Below are 22,180 nucleotides of genomic sequence, written 5' to 3' on the forward strand. Positions count from 1 at the left end.
GAACAAATGGCTATTGCTTTCAAACTGAAGACTCAAACTGAGGATTCAAAGGATTCTCCTTGTTCTAAAACAACAAGTATTGCTGATCTAAATGAAACCTGAAGTCTCTATTGCAATAAAATCTATTGGCGTTTAATTCCAGCATCCCTAATGAACTGAAAGAATGAGTGAATTTATTATAGAGAAACAGAGGTAATCGACTGAAATCAATAGCAAAATTTCTAAATTGTTTCAATATAATTATTCCATCCACATTTAAAGCATACGTGTGTGTGCATACATTTCAAACACTTCTATAAATACATGTAAACATATAAACACTGCCATATATACAAAAACACAAACATTTAGCATCATCTACAAAAATATGGTTAAGAAGAAGATCAACAAAACATACTGAAAGATATTTTGATTTAAAGTCAAAATGATGATTAGGTGACCATTATGAGAAAAAAATTTCATAAAAAGTAAAACATACCTGATAAAAATTGGGCCAGAAAGTGCTAATTGCCAGCTCTGCTCTGTTCCAAGTAGCTGTGAAAGATGTGTTCCAGATCGGGTTACCAATAGGACCATCATTAACTTTCACATATATATTCAAAGTGCCAGGGCTAGATCCACTCTTGCTTGAAACATAATAGTGGAAATCAATACAATGCGTATCATTTTCTTTCAGATGGGGCATCAGGAGGTGAGCTTTCTGTCCCACATATCTCCCAGATGTATTCACCAACATGAAAGAACCTGCAAAACAAAGTTAGTAGTTCAATTTCCTCTTTATTTTCATCTCCTTAATATGGTGATCTGAAGTTAAAGCGTCATTAAAAAAAATAATTCTTTGTTTTGCTTCTACTAACATAACAGTAATTTGTATTTGGTAGGTATTTCATCTCAAATTAATTTTGAGAATCTCAAGATTCTTTTCTAAAGCTAGTAAATAATATTATTATAATATTATTTAATTTAATAATAATAAAATTTATTATTATTTCAATATATTGAAATTATATTAAATAATTATATTTAATAATAATATAATTATAAGAAATAATTAATTATAAAATATATAATTTAATAATAATTAAAAAATCCTTATTTTACAGTTGGAGAAAGAAAGAGACACAAAAATACCACTGAAGAAGCAATCTGCACTGCGCTGAATCTACAGATGTTAGTAGAGAATCAATTGTAGGTCCCAACTATCTGAGCGTTTCTGTATGCAGAGTCTGTATTGGGATTGGGTGGCCAGGATTTTGTAGCGGGGAGCTACAATGGTGGATTCTGAGAGAAGTTGCTAGAAGCTTCCCCTGTGTCCGATAGAGCCAAGACGGATCAGCTGCTGGCCAAGCCCATGAATGACAGCAGTGGCGTCTCTGTGATAACTTTTAAGAAGGGGAACGAGTTGTCATACAACAGGAACAGCAGCCAGAAAGAAGAGTGAGAACGTGCGAGAGAAACAACTCTGCAGACACCAAGGTCTGCGAAGAAGGAGGGGGAGGAGGTGCTCCAGGCGCTGGTACAGGGATTGCCCTGCAGCCCATGGCGAAGACCATGGTGAGGCAGGCTGTCCCCTGCTGCGCCTGCAGGTCCACAGTGAAGCAGTATCCATCCTGCAGCCCATGGAGGACCCCACGCCAGAGAAGGGGAATGCCCGAAGGAGGCTGTGACCCCATGGAGAGCCCACACTGTTGCAGTTCATGAAGAACTGCAGGCTGTGGAAAGGACTCACATTGGAGAGGTTTGTGGAGGACTGTCTTCCACGGGACAGTCCCCATGCTGGAGCAGGTGAAGAGTGTGAGGAGTCCTCCCCCAAAGGAGGAAGAAGCAGCAGAGATGTGATGGACTGACCACAACCCCCATTCCCCGTCCCCCTGCGCTGCTCAGAGAAGGGGAGGTAGAGAAATTGGGAATAAAGTTAAGCCTGGGAAGAAGGGAGGAGCGCGGGAAGGTGTTTTAAGACTTTTTATTTCTTATTATCCTACTCTGATTTGATCAGTAACAAATTAAATTAATTTCCCTGAATCAAGTCTGGTTTGCCCATGATGGTAATTATTCAGTGATCTCCCCACCCTTATTTTGACCCACGAGGGCTTTTGCCATATTTTCTCTGCTGTTCAGTTGAGAAGGGGTATGGTAGAGCAGCTTTGGTGCGCACATGGTGTTCAGTCAGGGTCAATCCATCAGAAGAGTTGCAAGGAAAATGAGGACTATTATACATGTTCAGATGGTGGGATGCAGTATATGATGTAGATGGGAGTCCTAAATGTTCTCAATTCCCCAGCCTTACTCTAGCTAATCGCCAGCTACATCCTTGACTGATTAGAGTGCAACAATTGTCTCCTAGCCTCAAGAGCTGAGAAAAGATGGAACAAATGAAAATACCCAGCAAATTGGTAAGCCTTACAGGAGAGAAAAAAAAAAAAAAAAAAAAAAGTGGGGGACACGACACGACAGTGTGAATTTTACATTATGGTCCCAACTTAAACAACAAACAACAAGAAATGTAAAGGTGCAGATCAAATACAGTTATGTTCAAACAACTCTCACATGAACAGCTAGTCAATTTATGCTCTATTTTTTCAGTGCCTATTAATGTGTTTCATTGAAGTGTACATTCAAAATAATCATATTACAGAACAGGTGTGCAACTAAAGAATTTGAATGTTGGTATAGACATTACATTAGGAAAATAGAACATGATTTTCAAGACATTCATATTTCTGGGTTGAACAAACCCAAAGCAAAGAATTCTATAAATACATATGCTATAATATCATAGAAGGAAATAAAATTCAACACAATGTCTACTTTGGAAAGAAAACATATCAATAAAATACATGAAGTAATTTAAACCCTGCATTTTTCATAAAAGTCAAGAAATGGATATGTTATAGTTGCACGCTATAAATGCACAGGTAAGTGCTCTTATAAAAATATAAGCACGCACATTTCTCAAACAATTATTAAAAAACTATTTTTAATTTTTTTCTTTTTTTTACTTTGATGGGTGATGATACCTTGGAATTTCAATGAGATGCAACCTCCCAAGTCATTTCTTGAAATGGAATGTAACTATTTAGAGAACTGTGGTACAGACTGTAACTTTATCTTAAACAGGTTTACCTATTCAATAATTCAATAATACTTCAAATAATTTATCAAGCATAACTTCTCATTAATTTTCATTCTAGACAAAATAACTGGGTTTCTAAAGCTGAAAAAAATAGACATTAATTGTGATACAAAGGAATCTGAATATTTTACTTCCTCAAAAGCATTACTCTGTACTAAATTTACAGACTGTTCGTTGCTATAACATATTGGGACAGATCCTTATTCATTAGTAGTCATTAGAAGTCCTTATTCATTAAAAGTCACTGAACATGTTTTCCATACTTTCCTACAGATAACTTTGAATTTTTAATTTAGCAGAAGGAAACAAGGTAAGGCATCGAGATTCACGTGCTTTTCCATGCAAGGACTGGTTTCTACAAGTTTCTGGTTATACTATACTCAAGTCTACAGTACGCACATCTGCAACATTTTATTTCTTGCTGCGTTTCAGTAATCTAAAATGTAAGAAAGCCATAACTGGGAGAAAAAAGGACACCCCACACACACTATTCTAGATGGAGCAGGCAAGAGGTGGCAACCTTGCTCCTAACCTACTGACACAAGCACAGGAAAGAATACTCTTTATTACTACTTTTCACATGTCCTCACCCCATTTCACCCTGTCACAGCAGTACACCATTTTCATACAGAATGCCCTATGTGTTTTTGACTTGTAACACACGCATCTTCAAATAGTCCAATGCAGAAAGAATAAAATTTACTTCTGCAAAGACATAGTAAGATGACTCCTGTCATTATCTTATACAGAGGAGACTAACCAAGTTAGTAATCTTTGGTCTTTCCAACATTTTCTTTCGTATGATGGTTCCTACATTGTTCGTGGTCTTGGGTTGATCAAAGTATAAAATTTCCCTGTGTCGGAATTTTTGATCCTGTTGTTCAGTGACTAACTAGGATGCTGATGGGTGAAGAATGTATTTCCCCATCTTTGTAACACAACAACGTGTTAAAAATAAAACTCACAAAACTATATTTGGGTACAAAAAGGAAGCAAATAAATTTTTAATTTAGCTACATGGATCTTTGCTTAAAACAGGCAGGAATGAAACCAATATTCCTTCCATCACTTAGTACATGCCCTGCTGTTCAATTAATTTATTTAAATTTAAAATATTTAAAATTTAAAATATAAACCCCTTAAAATATTGCTAAGTTATCAAAACAACACTTAAAGCATTCATGAGTTCACTAAAAATTAACTGGCTTTTTTTTTTTTAAAATCTTACCAGTAGGAATGCCATAGAGAAATGTTCATCTTTTCCTAGCAACTTTAAAATTTCAAACCAGTATCTTCCTGATAACCCAACCAATTTTATATTCAGCGCTGCTAAGAATCCTACAGTCCTTGATAGAATTATATTTTTAAGAACTATTTAATTTATAGCATCCTGATTAATGTAGTATGTATTGCACAGCTGAACCACATGAAAAATTATCAGTGGCTTAAGGAAAAGAATATAGTCAGCCTGTTTTGAAAAGCTGTCTCTGACTCCTTTGTTGAAAGTGACAAAGTACAGAAGAACGTCACTGTAAACAGAATAAATCCTACTTTCCTTTTTGTAAGAAAAGGCAATCTTTAAAGAGAACTAAATTAAGCCACACTATGTCATTCAGATGTACTGTTTTAGTTTTCCTGCTAGAAAGTATCTGTTGAACTCTTCTTAGTTCATGAGGCAAGGAGTAGGACATAAATGCATCCTTTTAATTGTTTGACTAAACTAGCATCTGAATCTCAGGAAATAAGACACCTAGCAGTACCATGACAGGTAAACTACATCACATAGGTCTTTTGGGACCTTTGGATTTCCCACTTGTGAAGGTCTCGCCCACCAGCGCTTTCAGAAGCTGAAGTTTCTTCTGTTCCAGTGCACCCGGAGCACCACCTTCACTCATACAACTTTTAACAGAGTCGAAAACCAAAGGACATTCAGCCATCTAGTGTGACCTTCTAAACCCAGAGCTGATTAAGTAAGATGTAACAGCCAGCCTAAACATATCCTTTAGACAGTATTTAAGGAAAACTTTCCTGAAGCAAGTAGGCATCTTAGACGATGGATCTAGGAACACCTGACTGTAAGAGCCTGGTTTCAGAAGAGAACAGACTTCTTGTGCCAGACACAGGCCATGACTTGTGTGCGTGAAAATGAAATCCCAAAGTGCCCGTACATTAAGCTATCTAAAATCAGCCCATTTAATGTAGAGCCATTTCACGCTCGCCCATGAAGAAAAAATGAATATAGATACATCTGCAACATTACTCATCTTTGAAATTGTGTGCTCTGCTGAAGGTACAAGAAGGTGCTCTGTCTACTGAGAATAAGTAGCACTGCTTTCTTGAAGATAAATGCTGAGGTCTCTTCTTTCAGTGGGGCAGATGAATATGAAAAGTGCACGCAAGAAGTCTCAGGTACACACAACCACCAGTACGTGGGCAAATCTAAAGTTCAGATGTAGGCCACTGACATTTTGGGGGTTTCACTAAGGTTAAGCAACAAGAAAACATGTATAATAAATTTCATGTAAGCCCCCAGTTGGTGCCTTAAACCTTTATTAGTCCTGTCTTTGAAAGGCTGCCATCTCATGAAGGAATTCAATATATTTTTTGACAGTATGTTTTTCCAGGCATGTGAATTCTGATAAAGATCAACTCAGCTTCTACACCTAGTTTTAACTATGGATCTCCCCACAAGAAAAACAACCTAATAAGTATTTAAAGGAAAAGGCATAATCATTAGACAGAAATCATTACATATATTGTACTTAAATCCATACAGAGTGCATAATGAAAAAAGTGAATTGAATGCATTAAAATCTTTCTTCCAGTATTTTTTTTTTTCAAATCTAGTCATAGAATCACGGAATCACAGAATGGAAGGGACCTCTGGACATCACCTAGTCCAACTCCCCTGCCAGAGCAGGGTCACCTAGAGCAGTGTACCTAGAGCAAAACCCAGGCAGGTTTTGAACGTCTCCAGAGACGGGGACTCCACCACCTCTCTGGACAGCCTGTTCCAGGGCTCATCTTATCTTCAGAGCTAAGTGATGTAGAAATTTCCTCTTTCAACTTTTACTATTGCCATCTGTTAAAGGGATTGTTGAAATACTATGCCGGATGGTTGTATAAATCTAAAGTATGTGGATAAACTCAATATACAAATAAACACTTAATTATTTTTTTTGGGGGGGGGGGGGGGGCTGAAGAAAAAAAAAAAAAAAAAGAAGAAAAGTGGGGGGAGAGGGGTGGTTCTCAGCCATGAAAAAGAAAAAAAAACAAACGAAAACCACACTACCCAAAGCATACTTTCTTACAGTGGATCAATTCTCCAGAATCATTTATCACATATTTGGGCACATGAGAAATACATACAAAAAATAACTGCAACTATTCACTGGTATATCTACTAGGAAAGAGTTATCTGCCAGAAAACAAGGATTCAACAGGAAAACATGTAAAATTATAATCAATTCGGCAGTCATTCATAAGAAGAGACAGCAAGTGCACATATTACTATAAACATATTACTTTTAAAGTGACTAATTTCCTAGATGTGCTTTCATGCTTAAACACATGTCTGATGATAGTTTCCTCAGTCAAAAAGTTTAAATGGGATTTACTTGGGTTCAGTGCTTAGGTCTATGTTTAGGCACTACATGCAATTGAACAGTTGCAAAGTACACACTGCAATGAAACTGAGAATAAAATCTAAGGTAGCTGATGGTGCTCAGCATCCATTAAATTCAGGTTTCCTTAATCCACAAACTTGCTAAATCATCCGTATTTCATAATTTTACCCAGAGGGTTTAAATTGACTAAGTGGTGAATTTGCTGCAGTTGCTGTTGTTGTTTACATTTCCTCACTGCAAAAATGTTTCAGCAGTAATTCAGCAAATATTTGGTTCATTAAAATATTAATTCTAAGAAGATGCAATACTTGAAAAAGAAAATATAGACTAAAGTTGCTCCAGTGTAAATCGGCAATTGAACACCCCTGTAATTCTCATTAGCTTCAATGGAAATTTTCTGTGAAGTGAGCATAGAGGAAAATGAAATTTTGTACACAAAAAGATGCCCAAAAGACAGTGACACAAGAACTGCAAAAAAAAAAAAAAAGTATTTGTTTAAAAACAAACAAAAAACCCCCAAAAAACTGACAACTGGAAAAGCAATGTACTGTCCTACCAAAATGATGGAAATGACACAGGAGAGATTTTCCAGTCACTTCTGCAAGTTTTCACCATGTCACATCACCTCATTAAGAGACACTTTTTATACTTGGAATGTCAAATGCAATGAAATTGAATGCAGTATCATTTTTCATGCATGAAGAAAATGTGACTAGTGAGCAAAGAAAGTTACTTTGTTGATTTTTCACCAGTCTTATACATGGTTGAGGACAAATTATTAGTTTTCTTTCCAGACCATGACAACAGACATGACCTAGACAGGTTATAATAGCAATCCTCGTTGCATTTTCATTGATACAATAATAAATGTAAGTAAAAAAGTACTGGTGTTTAACTTATTTAGGCATCAGCATTGGTTGATTTGGATGCTTAGTATTTGAAAAATGTGCTAAACGAAGGAAAGCAGAAAGTCTGGTTTTAGGAACAGATATTCTATATATCACCTTATTAACAAAACACCCTTTGGGTGCAGAAACACCTCTCTGCAAGGTTGAAGGGCATCAAAAATACCTTTATCAAAAATGTTCTGATTAGATAGATACAAAGGCTTACTTTTTATTAACGAAACAGCATTTCCTAAACCCGAGACACCCCTCCTGCCATCACTCACAAGGGATGCCTACCTTCCACCAAAGACTTCTACCACTGACTGTGACTACTGTGAGTGCCCAAGCCTAAGTATGTGACTGCCCAAGATACTGGAACTGCTGTGCACATTCAGATAAATTGCAAGGCTCAAGCGTAATGAGTCCCACTTTCAGACAATGCAAAGTCAATATGTATGTTCTTATATTTATTATATTTTTTAAACATGCATATGGGCCATCTTGGAAGCACTGCAGAAAGCAGAAGACCTGAATTTAATAACAGCCAGCCTTGGACTTCAATTCCCAAAGCTAATGTCTTCACTATTTTTTCCTACTATTTACTAATTTTACAGATAAAGTAAAATATGTTTTCAGGTAACATTTGAAAATTATGGAGCTGCTGTAATTTGAGAAACCTCTCAAAGCATGACTAGCACTACCTAAATAAGCCAGAACTTCTGCTCAGATGCACCACTTCCAGATGCCACGCAGTAGGTAGCTCCACATAAACATCAGTGCCACCTGTACCCCTGAACTGGCATAATGAGGTGTGCCAAAATTAAGAGTCTTCACTTCAGTGCCTCAACTAACATCCATCAGTTCTGTTCATTAACTCACAAAACATTATTGTCTCAGGTGAATTTTAAGCCTTCTTTTTAGCAATATTTACTCATTAAATTTCATGTGATTTTAAGCATTATTTATTACCCATCCTAAAAAAGTATATTCATCTCAACTTTCAAGTTGTATATCTTCCAAATTTTCAACTACTGAAACTCTTGAAAAAATCCATTAAACTATTCGATCATAAATCCTGTATATTGTTTGAAAAGATCAATCCACTTCTATCTATAATGCCATCTTAATTTTAGCAGAACAACCAATAAGCCTAACAAGCCTTATAATTCTTTTGCCAAATTCAATTCTTCAAATTCTTCCTCATCTCATATGCATAGACACATCTTCCATTATTTCGTTAGAAATTGTTTTGATCAAACACAAACATGAAATTACGTATTTCTGAATCACGTATTTCTGCAGTCCCTTTTCCAATAGCCAGTAATATCTAAAAGAACTGCTTTCTGATGAATACTGTTTGTTTTTTCAATCCTTTTCAATATTTAAAGAATTTCAATATTTAATGAATTTCACTATTCATCTTTGTTCTGTTTCCTTTATGACTCTTCTACATTTTCAAACACAGTATTGACATGTAGAAGGCCGCTTCTTATATAACTAATATTACTTTTTAGGAAAAAGCAAGCAATGTATAGAAAGTTCACAAGCCGTTACAGAAAACAATTGCATGTGGACAAATTCTGAGAGATCTGTCTAAAGTTTCAGATTCAATTTCTGAACCAACCATTACATTTTAGAAAAAAACAGAAAGCAAAGTAAGAAAAGGTAAATTATCCATATGTTGGAGTACGCCATATGTTAATTAACAAAAATAAAAGTGTCGCCTGGTGGAGAGCTAACTTGAAATAAAAATACAAAGGTAAAGAAAAGGAAATGAAGTGAGGGAGGATGGGATGGAACGTGTTGGGGAAAATGCATGATTTAAGACTCCAGGACACGCAAACCCAGACCGAGGAGACTTTTAAAATGCAAAGCTATCCAGCAGCATCTCCCCAGGACTGGAAAAGACAAATTCAGGTTGACTATTCTAGAGCAGCGAGCAGGTAAATATTCAAAACGATCAATTTCCATTAATTGAAATTAGAGGACAACGTAGATTTTACCAAAGTCTCCTTCACATAAAGTAATATGAAAAGGAATTGGACTTATTTCTGCCCTCAAGCTTGAAGAGAGACAGCCTTTAACAGAAGGAATTCAGCATTTCTGAGATGAAGGTGTAAAGTGTTGACCCATATAAGGATGTCACAGTGGACACCACCAATCCATTTTCAAATCAATACAGCTCCAGAATAAGAACAAAGATCATTCTTTGAATATATACATCCAGACTGTGGGAAACTATATATTGCTAAGTATTTCCTCCACCTTCCACTGTTGACAAAGTTGATAGTTTATGCAAATAAAAAGAAAAATAGAAAATCCAGGAGTATTGTCCCACAGCTGGATGGTTGGTATGCAGAAGATGGTGAGTCTCTGTATTGTGAACCATATTTGCACTTAAAGAAAAAATAGTGAAGAGAACATATTCATCTAAATTAAAAATACCATGCAAAGTATTAATGCAAGGGAAAACTAAAGATCACAGGTTTGAATGTTACCTGCAGTTAAAGATCCTGTAAATATGACATATCACAAGCTTCTCTGGCTTCAACATTGTGGGTGTAGAATATTGTCGATTTGGAACAAAGATAAATTAAGGCTGGGTTTCTATAAAAGCTCCTGAAGGGTTTACATTTGAACTGCAGTTCCACTCATGAAGGCAACTGGAAAGATTTGTTTATCTCTTTTTAAACAGGAAACCTGACTTGCCTGCCTATAAGGCGAATGCAATTACAAGGTAAGTCTCCCTCTGTTTGATAAAGTGGGCCAGGTACAGTGCAAGCAATGAAGTCTCCAAGGAGTTGTGCTACTCCTCTTGTCCCTGGAGGGCCACCCTAGATGCAGCCCAGCCCCAAGGCAGTAAAGCAGTCCCACCGCAGGCAGCAGTGACCAGTCCTGGTCACTCAGAAAATCCACGGGCAGCTAACTAGCCAAGGGGTACAGCAACTTGGGAGAGGTTTTTGTTTGTTTGTTTTTAAAGGAACTGTGCTCCAATTGGGCTTCAAAGAGACAAGTTTGGTGCAGAACAATATTCTTGTTTGGTTTAATTTCTGTAAGATGCTTCATCCCCTGTTTGGCCTAACACAATATGCTCTGGCAGCTCTACCAGTAGCTTCTACAGCCAGTGAGAACTGTGCTACGAACTGTTAAAACAGTAAACCAATTTATAAAACACACTCACAATAGCCAGCTTCCCACAAACGGTACACAAAGTTTTCTTCAAATTCTCTCAAGAGTCCTCATGATGCAGTCAGCTGGATTTCTTTAAAGCTGGCCTACTACCTTTCACAAGTTATAAGATTTTTTAACTTTTATGCTATGACTGGATCTCAAACACGCCAGAGCTTTTGAAGAAGCAATGTTTTATTAGAACATAAATTTGAACAAACTCTCTTCTGTCTGAAAACCCAGATTCTTTCAGGTGAGAGAGATAAAAATACAGCCATTTGAAAACAAATACCTTTGCTGCCCAACTGTGTCTTTGCAACAAGGGCCCTTTTCCTCTAGACCTGCTTTTCACACTAGCCACCTTCAATAGCCTCTATGGTTTCCATGAACTCTACTTGTTCCCCTCTGGATCAATAGAAAAATCTCCCCTCTTTTCATCATCTCTGGCCTGGTTTTATGTCTCTTCCCCATTATTCGAAGAAAACGCACCAAGCGCAAGCTCCCCACTCAGCACGTCTATTACCACCTGCCCTGTTCTTCCCTGGAAAAGCTTCTCCCACGGTCAGGAGCTCTCAAAGAAGAAATCCTCTCCTCCCCTTTAAAAATGCCCCTGACCAAAAATCATGCAGTTACCAACCATGGACTTATCACAGCATATAACATGCATACAAAAAATAATTTAAAAAGACACCTTGAACCACTATCTCATTTGTCACAACCAGAATGACAATATGTGCATGGAGAATTTTTTGCACATCCCCTCTGCTTTCAAGGAAACAAGATGAAGTTTCCAACTTCACAAATGGAATAAAACTTGTTTAGCACAAAGGTTCTTTCCCTGCCTCTGAGGGCTACGCTCGCAGATGCTTCCTCTCCTTGTCTATTCCTAATAGGGCACAGCTCCGACAGTTGATTCTTTAGCCTGTGTACCTGTAGTGAGATTGGAAAAGAAGGTCTGCTAGACACATCTGCTGAGTCTATCCTAAACAAAATAAGGAAATTCAAAATACAGGATTCAGTAAATAAAGGATTAAAGCATAGGAATAGAAATGGTAACTGACAACATGGTAAGAGACAAACAGGTCTTGCTAAAGAAATAAGCCTGATTTTACAGTTGGAGCGGATTGCAGGTACTACTGAAAAAGATAGCAGCTAAAGATATAAGAGACTTCTGTGAAGTGCTTAACATAGTAAACAAACCGATGAGAGCAGCATGCCAGAACACATCAAACGTACTAAAAACTGAATAACTGAAGCAACTGTTAATGAAGAAATCCCAGTAAAGAAGGGATGAGGTTCTGCTAGTGGGATTCTCTTTGGATCACTGCTGAACTAGATGCTATTTAACTTCTTTTACGTGGACTAACAACAGATGTAAAACTGTTTCTGGGAAAAACTGTAATGGATAAAAACCACTATCAAAACAACACAAAGTATCTGAGTAGCCAAATCTAAGCTACTCTCAGGACCCAGGGTGAGTCCTCCTCTCCCAGCCTGACAGACAAAAGGTTGCTGCAGTTCCATGTCCCCAGATCCAGCCGGTGGTGAGGCTTCCCAACACCTACAGACTGACATAAAATACACGCCAAGAGAGACAGACAGCCCCACTCTGTTCCTCCTCTCCAGCTAATGGGAATTTCTCCTTAGCTAATGGGAACCCTCGCCCTGCGCCTCCACAAGTGTGGGCCCCCAGACCCAAGAGACTCTATCACTTTCACGGTCCTACATCAGCTGCTGGCACTCAAATCTCTTCTACTCTTCATGGGTATTCACACACACACTGAAAATGAGAGCGCACCCACACACAAGATGGTTTGAAATAGGACTTAATAAGAACACAGGACAGACTGTGGCGATCAAGCATCAGGAAGAGTCACACCAGCATACTCAGTGGTCGGCTATTTAGAGCTGATAAGCCTCTTTTATCCCTTTATCCCTCTATTTTTCTCATGCTTGCTCCTTACCAATCCAACTTTACTCCTGCCTTTGGTCCCCACATTAACAGTCACACACGCAGTGAGGGCAGCAAGCAAAACTGCAGGCCACGTTTTCCAATGTGTTGCTTACCTATCAACTTGTGATTTATTATAGCTTGGCATTCAAAGCATGAGACAGTTGTTTTGTCACTGAAGATAAGTATCTGTAAAACTAACCAGCACATGCCAACAATTAATGCTGTAGCCCAGAAAGTCTCTCTTCTTTTCTAAGCACATTCTCTTTGCTGCACCACAAATAACATTATTCTTTATTTTTGTAAACCATTCAACCATGTAATTCAGCATTTAAGAAAAATACTCAGGAGGTAAGCAGAAATCACCTTCAACATGATTCAGGAGAGCTCCTGGGGTAAACCAGTTGCTACTCAGGTAAAAGCTTTGGGGAAGTAAATATAACAAGGGGGGGAGGGACATGAGTTGATCCTGCATGTTATCCTTATTGAGAAGGGCCATCTCCAAGAACAGGGTTAAGTGCTACTGGTGCTCTTCTCCCTTCCCAATGCCAGGCTGAAAGGTTTGTTAAACACAAAGGTTAATACAAAAAGCTTCTTAAGGCCCAAAGACAGCGAGCTTTACAACTTTTACAGAAATTCAATTTTGTTTCAGCTTTAGGTTGCTAGGTTAATGATAGACTAACGATCATACCTATGTATACACTGTTCTAAATTTTAGACCACCCAGCAGTAAGCTACTTTCCATTTAAAAGCAGACTGTCATTGTACTTTCTCCATACAGTATTCTCTGGAAAGAGTACTGCCACCTGGCCGATTACCAATTTCCTAATTACGGATAAAGGCAAACTGTCATCATAATACTATCAGGTGTGTAAACTACTACTTAGGTGTTGCACAGACTGGTATCTGCAGTAACAGAGCACATGCAAATGACATCCGTCTTTTGAATTCCACTCAAATGTCTGATAGTTTATCACAGACCTGTAAGACAGAAAACAAAACACTACTATATTGCCTATGGCACTAAATCCCACAGCAATACAGAGCTTTCTGAAATCTTGTTTGACATATCAGTAATTTTAGAAGCATATTAGCCTCAAGGGCCATTCTGTTACTGGAGTAATTTACTCCTGGTTTTATGAGTGCGAATAAGGATAACTCACAAGAAATCTACCTTATCTATCAAAGGGTAGGGTAGAATAATAACAAAACAACTCCACAGATCTATAGAAGACTACAATGTAGCGTTTAACTTACTCTTTTGAATCAAAGCAATCATCTTCTTTCTCATCTATTTAATACGTTCATCTGTATTAGCATGCACCATATATAGCCTCAATTCTTTACTTCCATGTAAAAAATCCTGCTCAGCAATTAGAAGCTCACCAGTGTAAGTACAATCACAGGTGCCTCCCTAAAAGATACTTTTATATTTTGTTTGCTTGTTTGTTTTTCTGAAATAAATCACCGATTGAAACTACAAACCACAAGTAGTGGGCTTTTCCCCAGTTAAACTACAAATTATTTTAGATTAGCATTTGCAGCATTTTTCCTCCATGGCAACACCATAGAGACCTCAGGTAAGACTTGCTGAGTAAAGTTTTAAGCACATCAGGGCCTGTGTTTACATGATGAGCAACAGGATGACTCAGGACCTTTCATCTTGAGCGCCTGTCCCCACAGGGAAGTACTATGTTATACCAGCATAAAGGCACTCACCTGTCCCATGGCAACTACATGACAGTTTAAGCTTTAACGGATAAGGTACTGCACTTTCCACAGGCTAAGTTATACACTTTAGTTATCTACCTTTCATTGTCTCATACCAATTAGTCTGCACAGTCAACCTGTATTATAACAATATGAAAGCTTTAAAACTGATATGCAATTGAGGCTTTTACTTCAATCTTAAAAAAACAAAACAAAACAAACAAAACCCCCACCACCATGAATTCAAAATCCGATTTTAAAATGGAATTTAACTCCAGTCTACACCAAGATTTATGTGTGTGTGTGTGTATATATATATCTACTTGAAATATCGCATTAGTTGGACTTACTCTGTACAGGAATTAAAGACCTACTACATCTCCATTCCTGGATTTCTTTCTCTCTTTTTAATGCACTTATGCCTTTGCCACAGAAGCAGCTGACAGCATTTTCTACAAATGGGTATATAAAGCCATATTTCACTTAGGTTTTCTCCTCTTAGGGATCCTGTTACACTTAGCAACAATAGAGAGAAGAGAGACATATCTTAAGAGTTCAGATTTCTTTTTTCCTACCCAATTTCCAAATTATAAAGCAAATAAAAATACAGAGTTATTTGTTATCCTGGGACTAAGTTATATGACAGGGTTACATGAAAGGGTTTCAGTACACGACAAATGAAAAAAAACCCAAACAAACAAAAATAACTTAAGGGATAAGGATTTTATTTGCTTAAAGAAAATATTTAACTCTTAGTTTCACAAATTTGAAATCTCACCTCTAAAATAACACTCTTTTTGCAAAAAAACACCCTCTCTCGGCTATTTTATTCTAGACATGTTAATCACTACAGTACAATCTATCTTTAAAGGCTCTTATCTAGAAGAGATTACGTCACAGACTACATCACAAATAATGAATACTGTGCAGGTTGCCAATTTATCTGTGTTTATTTGCACAATAATTCCTTTCACTGTGGCAACAGGCAGAGTTTCCAATGCCTTCTGCACACTGATAAAGTGGGAGTTTCGCTTCTCATTCTTTTAAAGAGGCTTTTTCCAAGCCCCAGAAGGAATTGGTTTTAAGTGTTGTATTACTGTGGCTATTTGCTATGTCCTAGTTAGTCTCAATTTGTATCCACCTTAAATATAGCAGAAAACATCCCTAAAGCATTTAGCTGGTGTACATATGAAGTTAACATACTTATCCCATGGAACTATATATTGTTTTTTTCCTGTGTGATGCCATGGAGGATACTGTTTGATAGACCTGCTTTCAGGTTCTAGTCTGCTAAAGATGCGTTAAAGATATTAATTTGGGCCCGATTCATCTCTGAAATAAGCCCTCCAGCTTCCATGATTCACTATCCCAGGAACTAGATTGTCATACTCAAGAGAACAGTAGGGTTGTGGTTTTTTTTCCCCAAGAAGGAAAGCATAAGAATCCAATTAACATAAGGGCTTAACGATGTGCTTAAGTACCATTCAGGAAAGCACTTAGATACTTACTTAATTTGGCTTCGATAGGATTAAAAATTGAGGAGGTACATGTATAATGTTTCTGCATGATGCTTTCTGGAGGTCTGAGTTCCTGCTATGGCAGGAACCTGACATTTCACAGCTTGCTTAGAAAGATTTAATTGAAATACCATTGTATTCACAGATACAATTTCCAAAAATACTTAAGTGATACAGAAATCCTAGCGTTGATTTCATGAGACCTAGTTTGTCAACAAAGTACAGTAGCTGAAGACAGCAGTTTAGGAGCTGCAAGCCGTGAAATGATGTTTGCGCATACACAGACTGTGCATGTGAGTAGACATGCACATGAACTAACCCTTGCCCAGAGAAGGAAGTGCTAATTAATTCAGCAAAACTCAGATTTTAAGTCCTGAAACTACTTTTTCCAACATTTAGGCATTACTCAGCAGACTTCTAATTCCCAAATTGCCTAGAGCAAATGAAACATGCAGAACCACATTCTGCACCATTCAGGATGGTGTTTTCAGTTAAATTTTATATTAACGGTGATCCATAAGAAAAGTTAAGGCTTGGCAGCAGTGCTCAAGGCAAAAAAGTTTGGACAACACTGACTTAAATTCTTGAAAACTTTTTTCAAGGCGAGAATTTAATCCAGATGTTAAATATTAAGGCATTTGATGATTCTAAAGGGGGAAGAGGGATAAATACGTGTTTTCACTGCTGAAAAAAAGGGAACATGTATTTACATGTTTTTAAAATCTGCTGCAGAAAAAAGCAGAATCAAAGAGAAACCAAACTAAAAGATAACAAATGCTCTGCGTTTTTCTTCTTCCTTGACTTTGTCTTACCTTTAAAGCTTCTAGGTTGAAATTTTATACCAGAAGCCCCCACATTTCATTACATACGAGTCAAACAAAAACTAGGGAACTAAAGCAACATTTTCTTAGATCGCGTCACTTTTTTTTTTTTTTTTAAACAATTTTAGCCTGATATCCTCACAACTCATTATGCTTCTCTGTGCTCACCGTGGAAATGCGTCTCTCCCTTCTGCAGCTTTCAGGGATGAGCCGGCCCCAGGCCGCCATTTGCAGCCCCTGCTCTGTCCTTTCCCCGCCGCGGCTGCCCCCTGCCCAGCTGCGCCTGGCTGCTGGGAAGATGGAGGAGTCCAAGGCAGGCACCAACTCCTTCCCGGGGGATGGAGTTGTCCAAGGCAAGCACAAATTCCCACCGAAGGGAGGGAGGCAGCACAGGGTCCTCCTGCAGGAGGATGGATCCTGACCCTCAGGCCTGCAGGGAAGGAAGCAGACGCCAGCCAAGCCTGGCCATTGGGCCCACAGGGCCCTCGGCCCACCACAGCTCAGACCAGGAAAGATGGCAATGTTACACAGGGCACATTCCCTGCCAGCCCGTCACCCATCCTTCCCCACTCCTGGGATGCTACACACATTCTGCTAATTCTTCTTTTTTCTTTTCTTTCAAGTAACAGTTGTTGCGATGCTGCTGAGCAGCATGAAGCATCCCTTTTACCAGCCCCCCACCACAGAATCACAGAATGGCCGGGGCTGGAAGGGACCTCTGGAGATCATCTAGTCCAACCCCCTGCCAGAGCAGGGTCACCTGGAGCAGGTTGCACAGGAACGCGTCCAGGTGGGTTTTGAATGTCTCCAGAGACGGAGACTCCACCACCTCTCTGGGCAGCCTGTCCCTGTGCTCTGCCACCCTCAAAATAAAGAAGTTCCTCCTCATGTTTAGATGGAACTTCCTGTGCTCCAGTTTGTGCCCATTGCCTCTTATCCTGTCGCTGGGCCCCACTGAAAAGAGTCTGGCCCCATCCTCCTGACACCCACCCATCCTCCTGACACCCACCCTTTAGATATTTATAAGCATTGATAAGATCCCAGAGCAACCCATCCCCATTTTAATGTGCCCTGCAGCAGCGAGGTGAAGGCTGACCATGGCAATGATAGACACAGCAGCGTTTTACTACACATACGCCTTAATGCTTCCGCCTGTCACTCATCATTAACATGTTTCACATCAACAGCTTCTTACTTCTGCCCCCCTAATATTAAGAGCAAATTGCCATGTACGAGCAGGCAGTCTTAAGCTGAGCCTTGTATCTAGGTAACCACAAAAGCAAGCAGTGTAGGCAATAGTTTAGGTGTAAGTATGCCCAACCACTTAGGAAGTAATGGTTCTGCATTTTTAACATTCAATAAAAAAAATTAGTTTCCAAACTGATTCATATTTATTATGTCTGGCTGTAGTTTAGTTTAAGTTTGACTAAAATATTATTTAAAGTCTCAGTTCCATTAAACCTCCTTTCCTTGTCTACAAACATGAACCATTTGAATGTATCTTCTGAAGTAATACCAACATTTTTTGTTGTTATTTTCAAAGTCTGTTTCACATACCCAAATAAGCTATACTTCAACAGCATTTTATGAGACAAAAACCTTCAGAAATATTATGAAACATTGTCATAATAAAACAGATTACATTAAAATCTTAAAAGAGAATGAAAATCCTAAACTGAATAATTGCTAGACTCAATTACCCTTTACAATATAATAAATACTTTGTTTTTCATTCAGACTATAACTTGGTGTCAAAAGCAGGAATGCAAAACATAGTGACATAAATTTTTAGGAAAGCAACAAAATCACTTGGCTTTACTGGAGACACTAGCATTTGTTTTCTCTTCTCTCATCTCATTTGTCACCTTCTTATTTTGCCTAATGTAATTATTTTACTTAACATCGTTTTGATTTGATTTACCAAAATGAAATTTGCAGCCCTGCTGTTCCTTCTCCTAGAATTTTTGCTGCGATCCTCTGAAGCCTAGCTACCTTATTTTTGCAAATAATCTGAAGTATTTTAGTGGTGAAATTTCAAATAAATGAAATGTGTACCAGATTTTAAAGACTTATACGAAATTATCTCAGGAATGATTTCCCAAGGAAATCATATCAGTGGCAGAACATACTCAAACTAAAAACTTCCCTATAATCTGAGCTATAAAGCTCAGATTTTTTTTTTTTTAATTGGCTACTATTACAAGTAATAACTACAACTCTAGTACTTAGCCAAGATACAAATAATATAGCGCCCATTTTCCAGAGTACTTTGTGTGTGTTAGACAGTACTTTGTGTATATAAACATCCAGACTCCAAGCTATATATTCAAACAAAAATGTAGGTATGGTACCGTGAATACAGTTTTTAAAATCACTTTGGAAGTTGACTTGTTTTGAAGTAGATGCCCGCTTTTCCAGCTTCCCTAAGAGTCCTCAGTCCCCTCTTCAGAAAAGCTAGAAAATAAACTACAAATAAAACCACCCTTTACAAAACATCCACTCTCTGAAGCACAGTGAAAAGCCCAGATCCTCAGGCAAACCGGATTGCTTGCTATTTCTGTCAGATTAATCTGAACACCGAGAACTGCTCACTCACTCGCTCTCTCTTTGTTACACTTGCATTTTTCCAAGTCATCTGTCTTCTATTCCTTCTTATAACCTGCTGAACACAAGAGGAAAGTTGAGAATAGTCTACTCAAAAGCAAATGCACACTTAGTTAGCAGACGCCAGTAATCTTTTTCACATGTTGCACAATTATGGATTTACAAATTCAGAGATTAAGATTTAAGAACACATTGAAAACATTTGAAATAAAATTAGTTGTAGACATATTTCTTGAAGTTTGGGGATATTTTAAACAAATATTCTGAAATGCCGGCTGAGACACAGAAGTTGCTATGTGAAGCGCAACAAACAGCTATGTACGGAATGCCGAATATGCACAGAATGAATTATTTCTCATGCTAAAGAAACCGTGTGCTGCTGTTTGCATTTTGTTTAAAGTTTGCACTAACTACTGTAATTATACAAGTCTGTTGAAAATTAATCCTCTCTTTACTCTCTTATGGAAGTCTCTAGAGAGAGGGGTTTTTTTTTAATCATTTCTAATGTACTTATTTTAAAAAGAAAGAAAACTTTTCAGTTAGGCAGCAATACCATCCATTTCATAACACTCAAACTTGATTTTTTGTGCAGACTGTTAACTCGACAGACTTCACCGTATGATGAACAATTAACAGATAAATGTATCTAGGCTATTCCTACTCTTTGCTCATCATTTTGATAAGGCTTGTCATGATATAGGAGGTAAAACTCACTAAGCTTCAACAGAATGTAAGTTAATTTCCTGAAAGAATAATGTAAGGGAGATTTTTATTAAATCCTAATTACTTCTACTTCATTATCACTTCAGTAGGTGGATTGGCTGATATCATTATTGTAATGGAGGGTAGTGAGAATGAATCAGTCCAGTCTTACAAATATACTGCTTCCTCTCATCTTTTTATAATAGTCTGTCACCTTTTCTTGTATTTCAGTAATAAAATTCACACAGGTCATACTGGGGAAGTGAAAAAGCAATGACTGAAAAGTGTCAATGGCAGACAAGCTCTTACTGCCTTTTTTAAAAAAATCTTCATCCAAAACTTCCTCCAGTTGCAGGGGCTGGCAATATTGCTATTATGAAATAATTCAACTTTCATCCTGGTTTGGCAAAGTAGAAGAATGTGTTATGAATCTCTGTGTTTTGTCAGAAGTCAGGGGCAAAAATTCTGGAACATATTCTGACAATGGCTACTTCAAGAGTGACCTACGGCTTTGCGAGTCTAGCTTAAGCAAGCACACACGAATAATCTTGAATTCTCTAGAATCCTTTTTTTTCCTCAACTGAGTATTTTAAAACAAAATAAGATCAGCACTAAAACTAACTTAGATGATTACAATTTATAAGCCTGTTACGCTGATTTAATATTCTTTACACTTGATTAGAAAAATTGTTGTCTTGATACCCCCTGAGTAAACTTCATCAACAGCAGTCCATAACTACTGTTTTCCAGTCCTTCAGAATAGAAAGAGGAGGAGGAAACAAAGGCCTAGGAAAAGAATAAAATCCTATGAAACCTAACTCCTTTAAGAACTCGAGTCTGTAAAAAATATATATTTTTTATGAAAAGCTAGGATTCCTAAGAAAGGATGGGTTTCTGATTGTAGGTAATTCACTATTTTGTTATTATTAACAAGCACTGCTGTTTATTTCATATTTACAAAAACTATTTTAAGATTCTCACTGCTTATATGCCTAACTCTTTCTTTAAATTTCTGGAGTTTCTTGTCCTGCCACACTCTACCTGACTTCTTTGCTCCATCAGGGATGCCAGCCTCATCAATCTCTTTGGTTTCCTCCTGAACATCTCCCTGTGTACCTTCCCGCTGACCCCCTTCAACAACCCACCCCCTTTCTTTCTTCAACTCAGTCAATTTGAAAGGGCACTCAATATACTAACGGGCCAAATAAGTCAGTTGATAAACGTTGCTGTTTCCTCTGCCTGGAATCCCGATTCTTTAATTTCTGTTAATGGGGGCCACAGCTATCGTAATTTCTAAAACCATAGTTGCATCATATACATAAGCATTTATACTGCCTGGTTTGTCCTGACCTGACCTCATGAGTACCAGGAAGATTACTACAAGAAAGATGGAGCCTTCGAATTTAATTAGAATAAAGTGAAACTATGCAAATAGCAGCATACGCTTGATCTAAACATACAATGATGGTAATAAAGCTACAGAAAGCATTTACATCCTTACGTCCATCAGTTATCTATCTACCAATTACGTGTGCTAAACTAAGTGTGAAAAGCATTCTTTACATGAACTAATTTTAATCCTGGATTAACCAACAAAAATAGTATTTCATGCCTTTAAGATCTCAAATTATTTTGTAACAGATGGAAAAACAATGGTTGAGCCAAAATACCAGCACTTCAGTTATTCTCTGTAGCATTCCTATTATTTCATGGCAGCTAAAAAGATTTCTTTTTTTTTTCCATTTTCTTTTTAAAGAGTAATACGCAAGTTCAGTGCATTAAAAAAAATAGGAAAGAAAAAAAAAAATCTGAAAACACTGAAGATTTTCAGAAACGCTAGTAAAAATGTTGCTTAAGGGTTCTCAAATGCCCAAGCAAATCATTACCAGGAAATTACTTTTTAATCAAGCATGAGGAGGAAAGCAGAAAGTATTTTATTCCCTACAACAATACAGCACATGCTTAAATAGTCAGAAAACATTGTTTGCACTTCAAGAGAGAATATATCCCCAGAAACAACTAAAACTCTAACTAACAACTAAAACCAACTACAAATATTTA

General features: G+C 37.6%; 1 protein-coding gene across 15 annotated transcripts in view; it reads right to left on the reverse strand.

The window, feature by feature from the left end:
- Window positions 1-22,180, reverse strand: part of PTPRM (protein tyrosine phosphatase receptor type M) — a 482,403-nt gene that overhangs the window by 327,412 nt on the left and 132,811 nt on the right. For all 15 annotated transcript variants that reach the window (XM_074576689.1, XM_074576685.1, XM_074576684.1 and 12 more), the window contains exon 3: window positions 479-744. In XM_074576689.1, coding sequence (XP_074432790.1) covers window positions 479-744 — 266 coding nt within the window. The remainder of the gene's footprint in view (window positions 1-478; window positions 745-22,180) is intronic.

The sequence above is a fragment of the Larus michahellis genome, chromosome 2, assembly GCF_964199755.1.
Source record: "Larus michahellis chromosome 2, bLarMic1.1, whole genome shotgun sequence".
NCBI lineage: Eukaryota > Metazoa > Chordata > Aves > Charadriiformes > Laridae > Larus > Larus michahellis.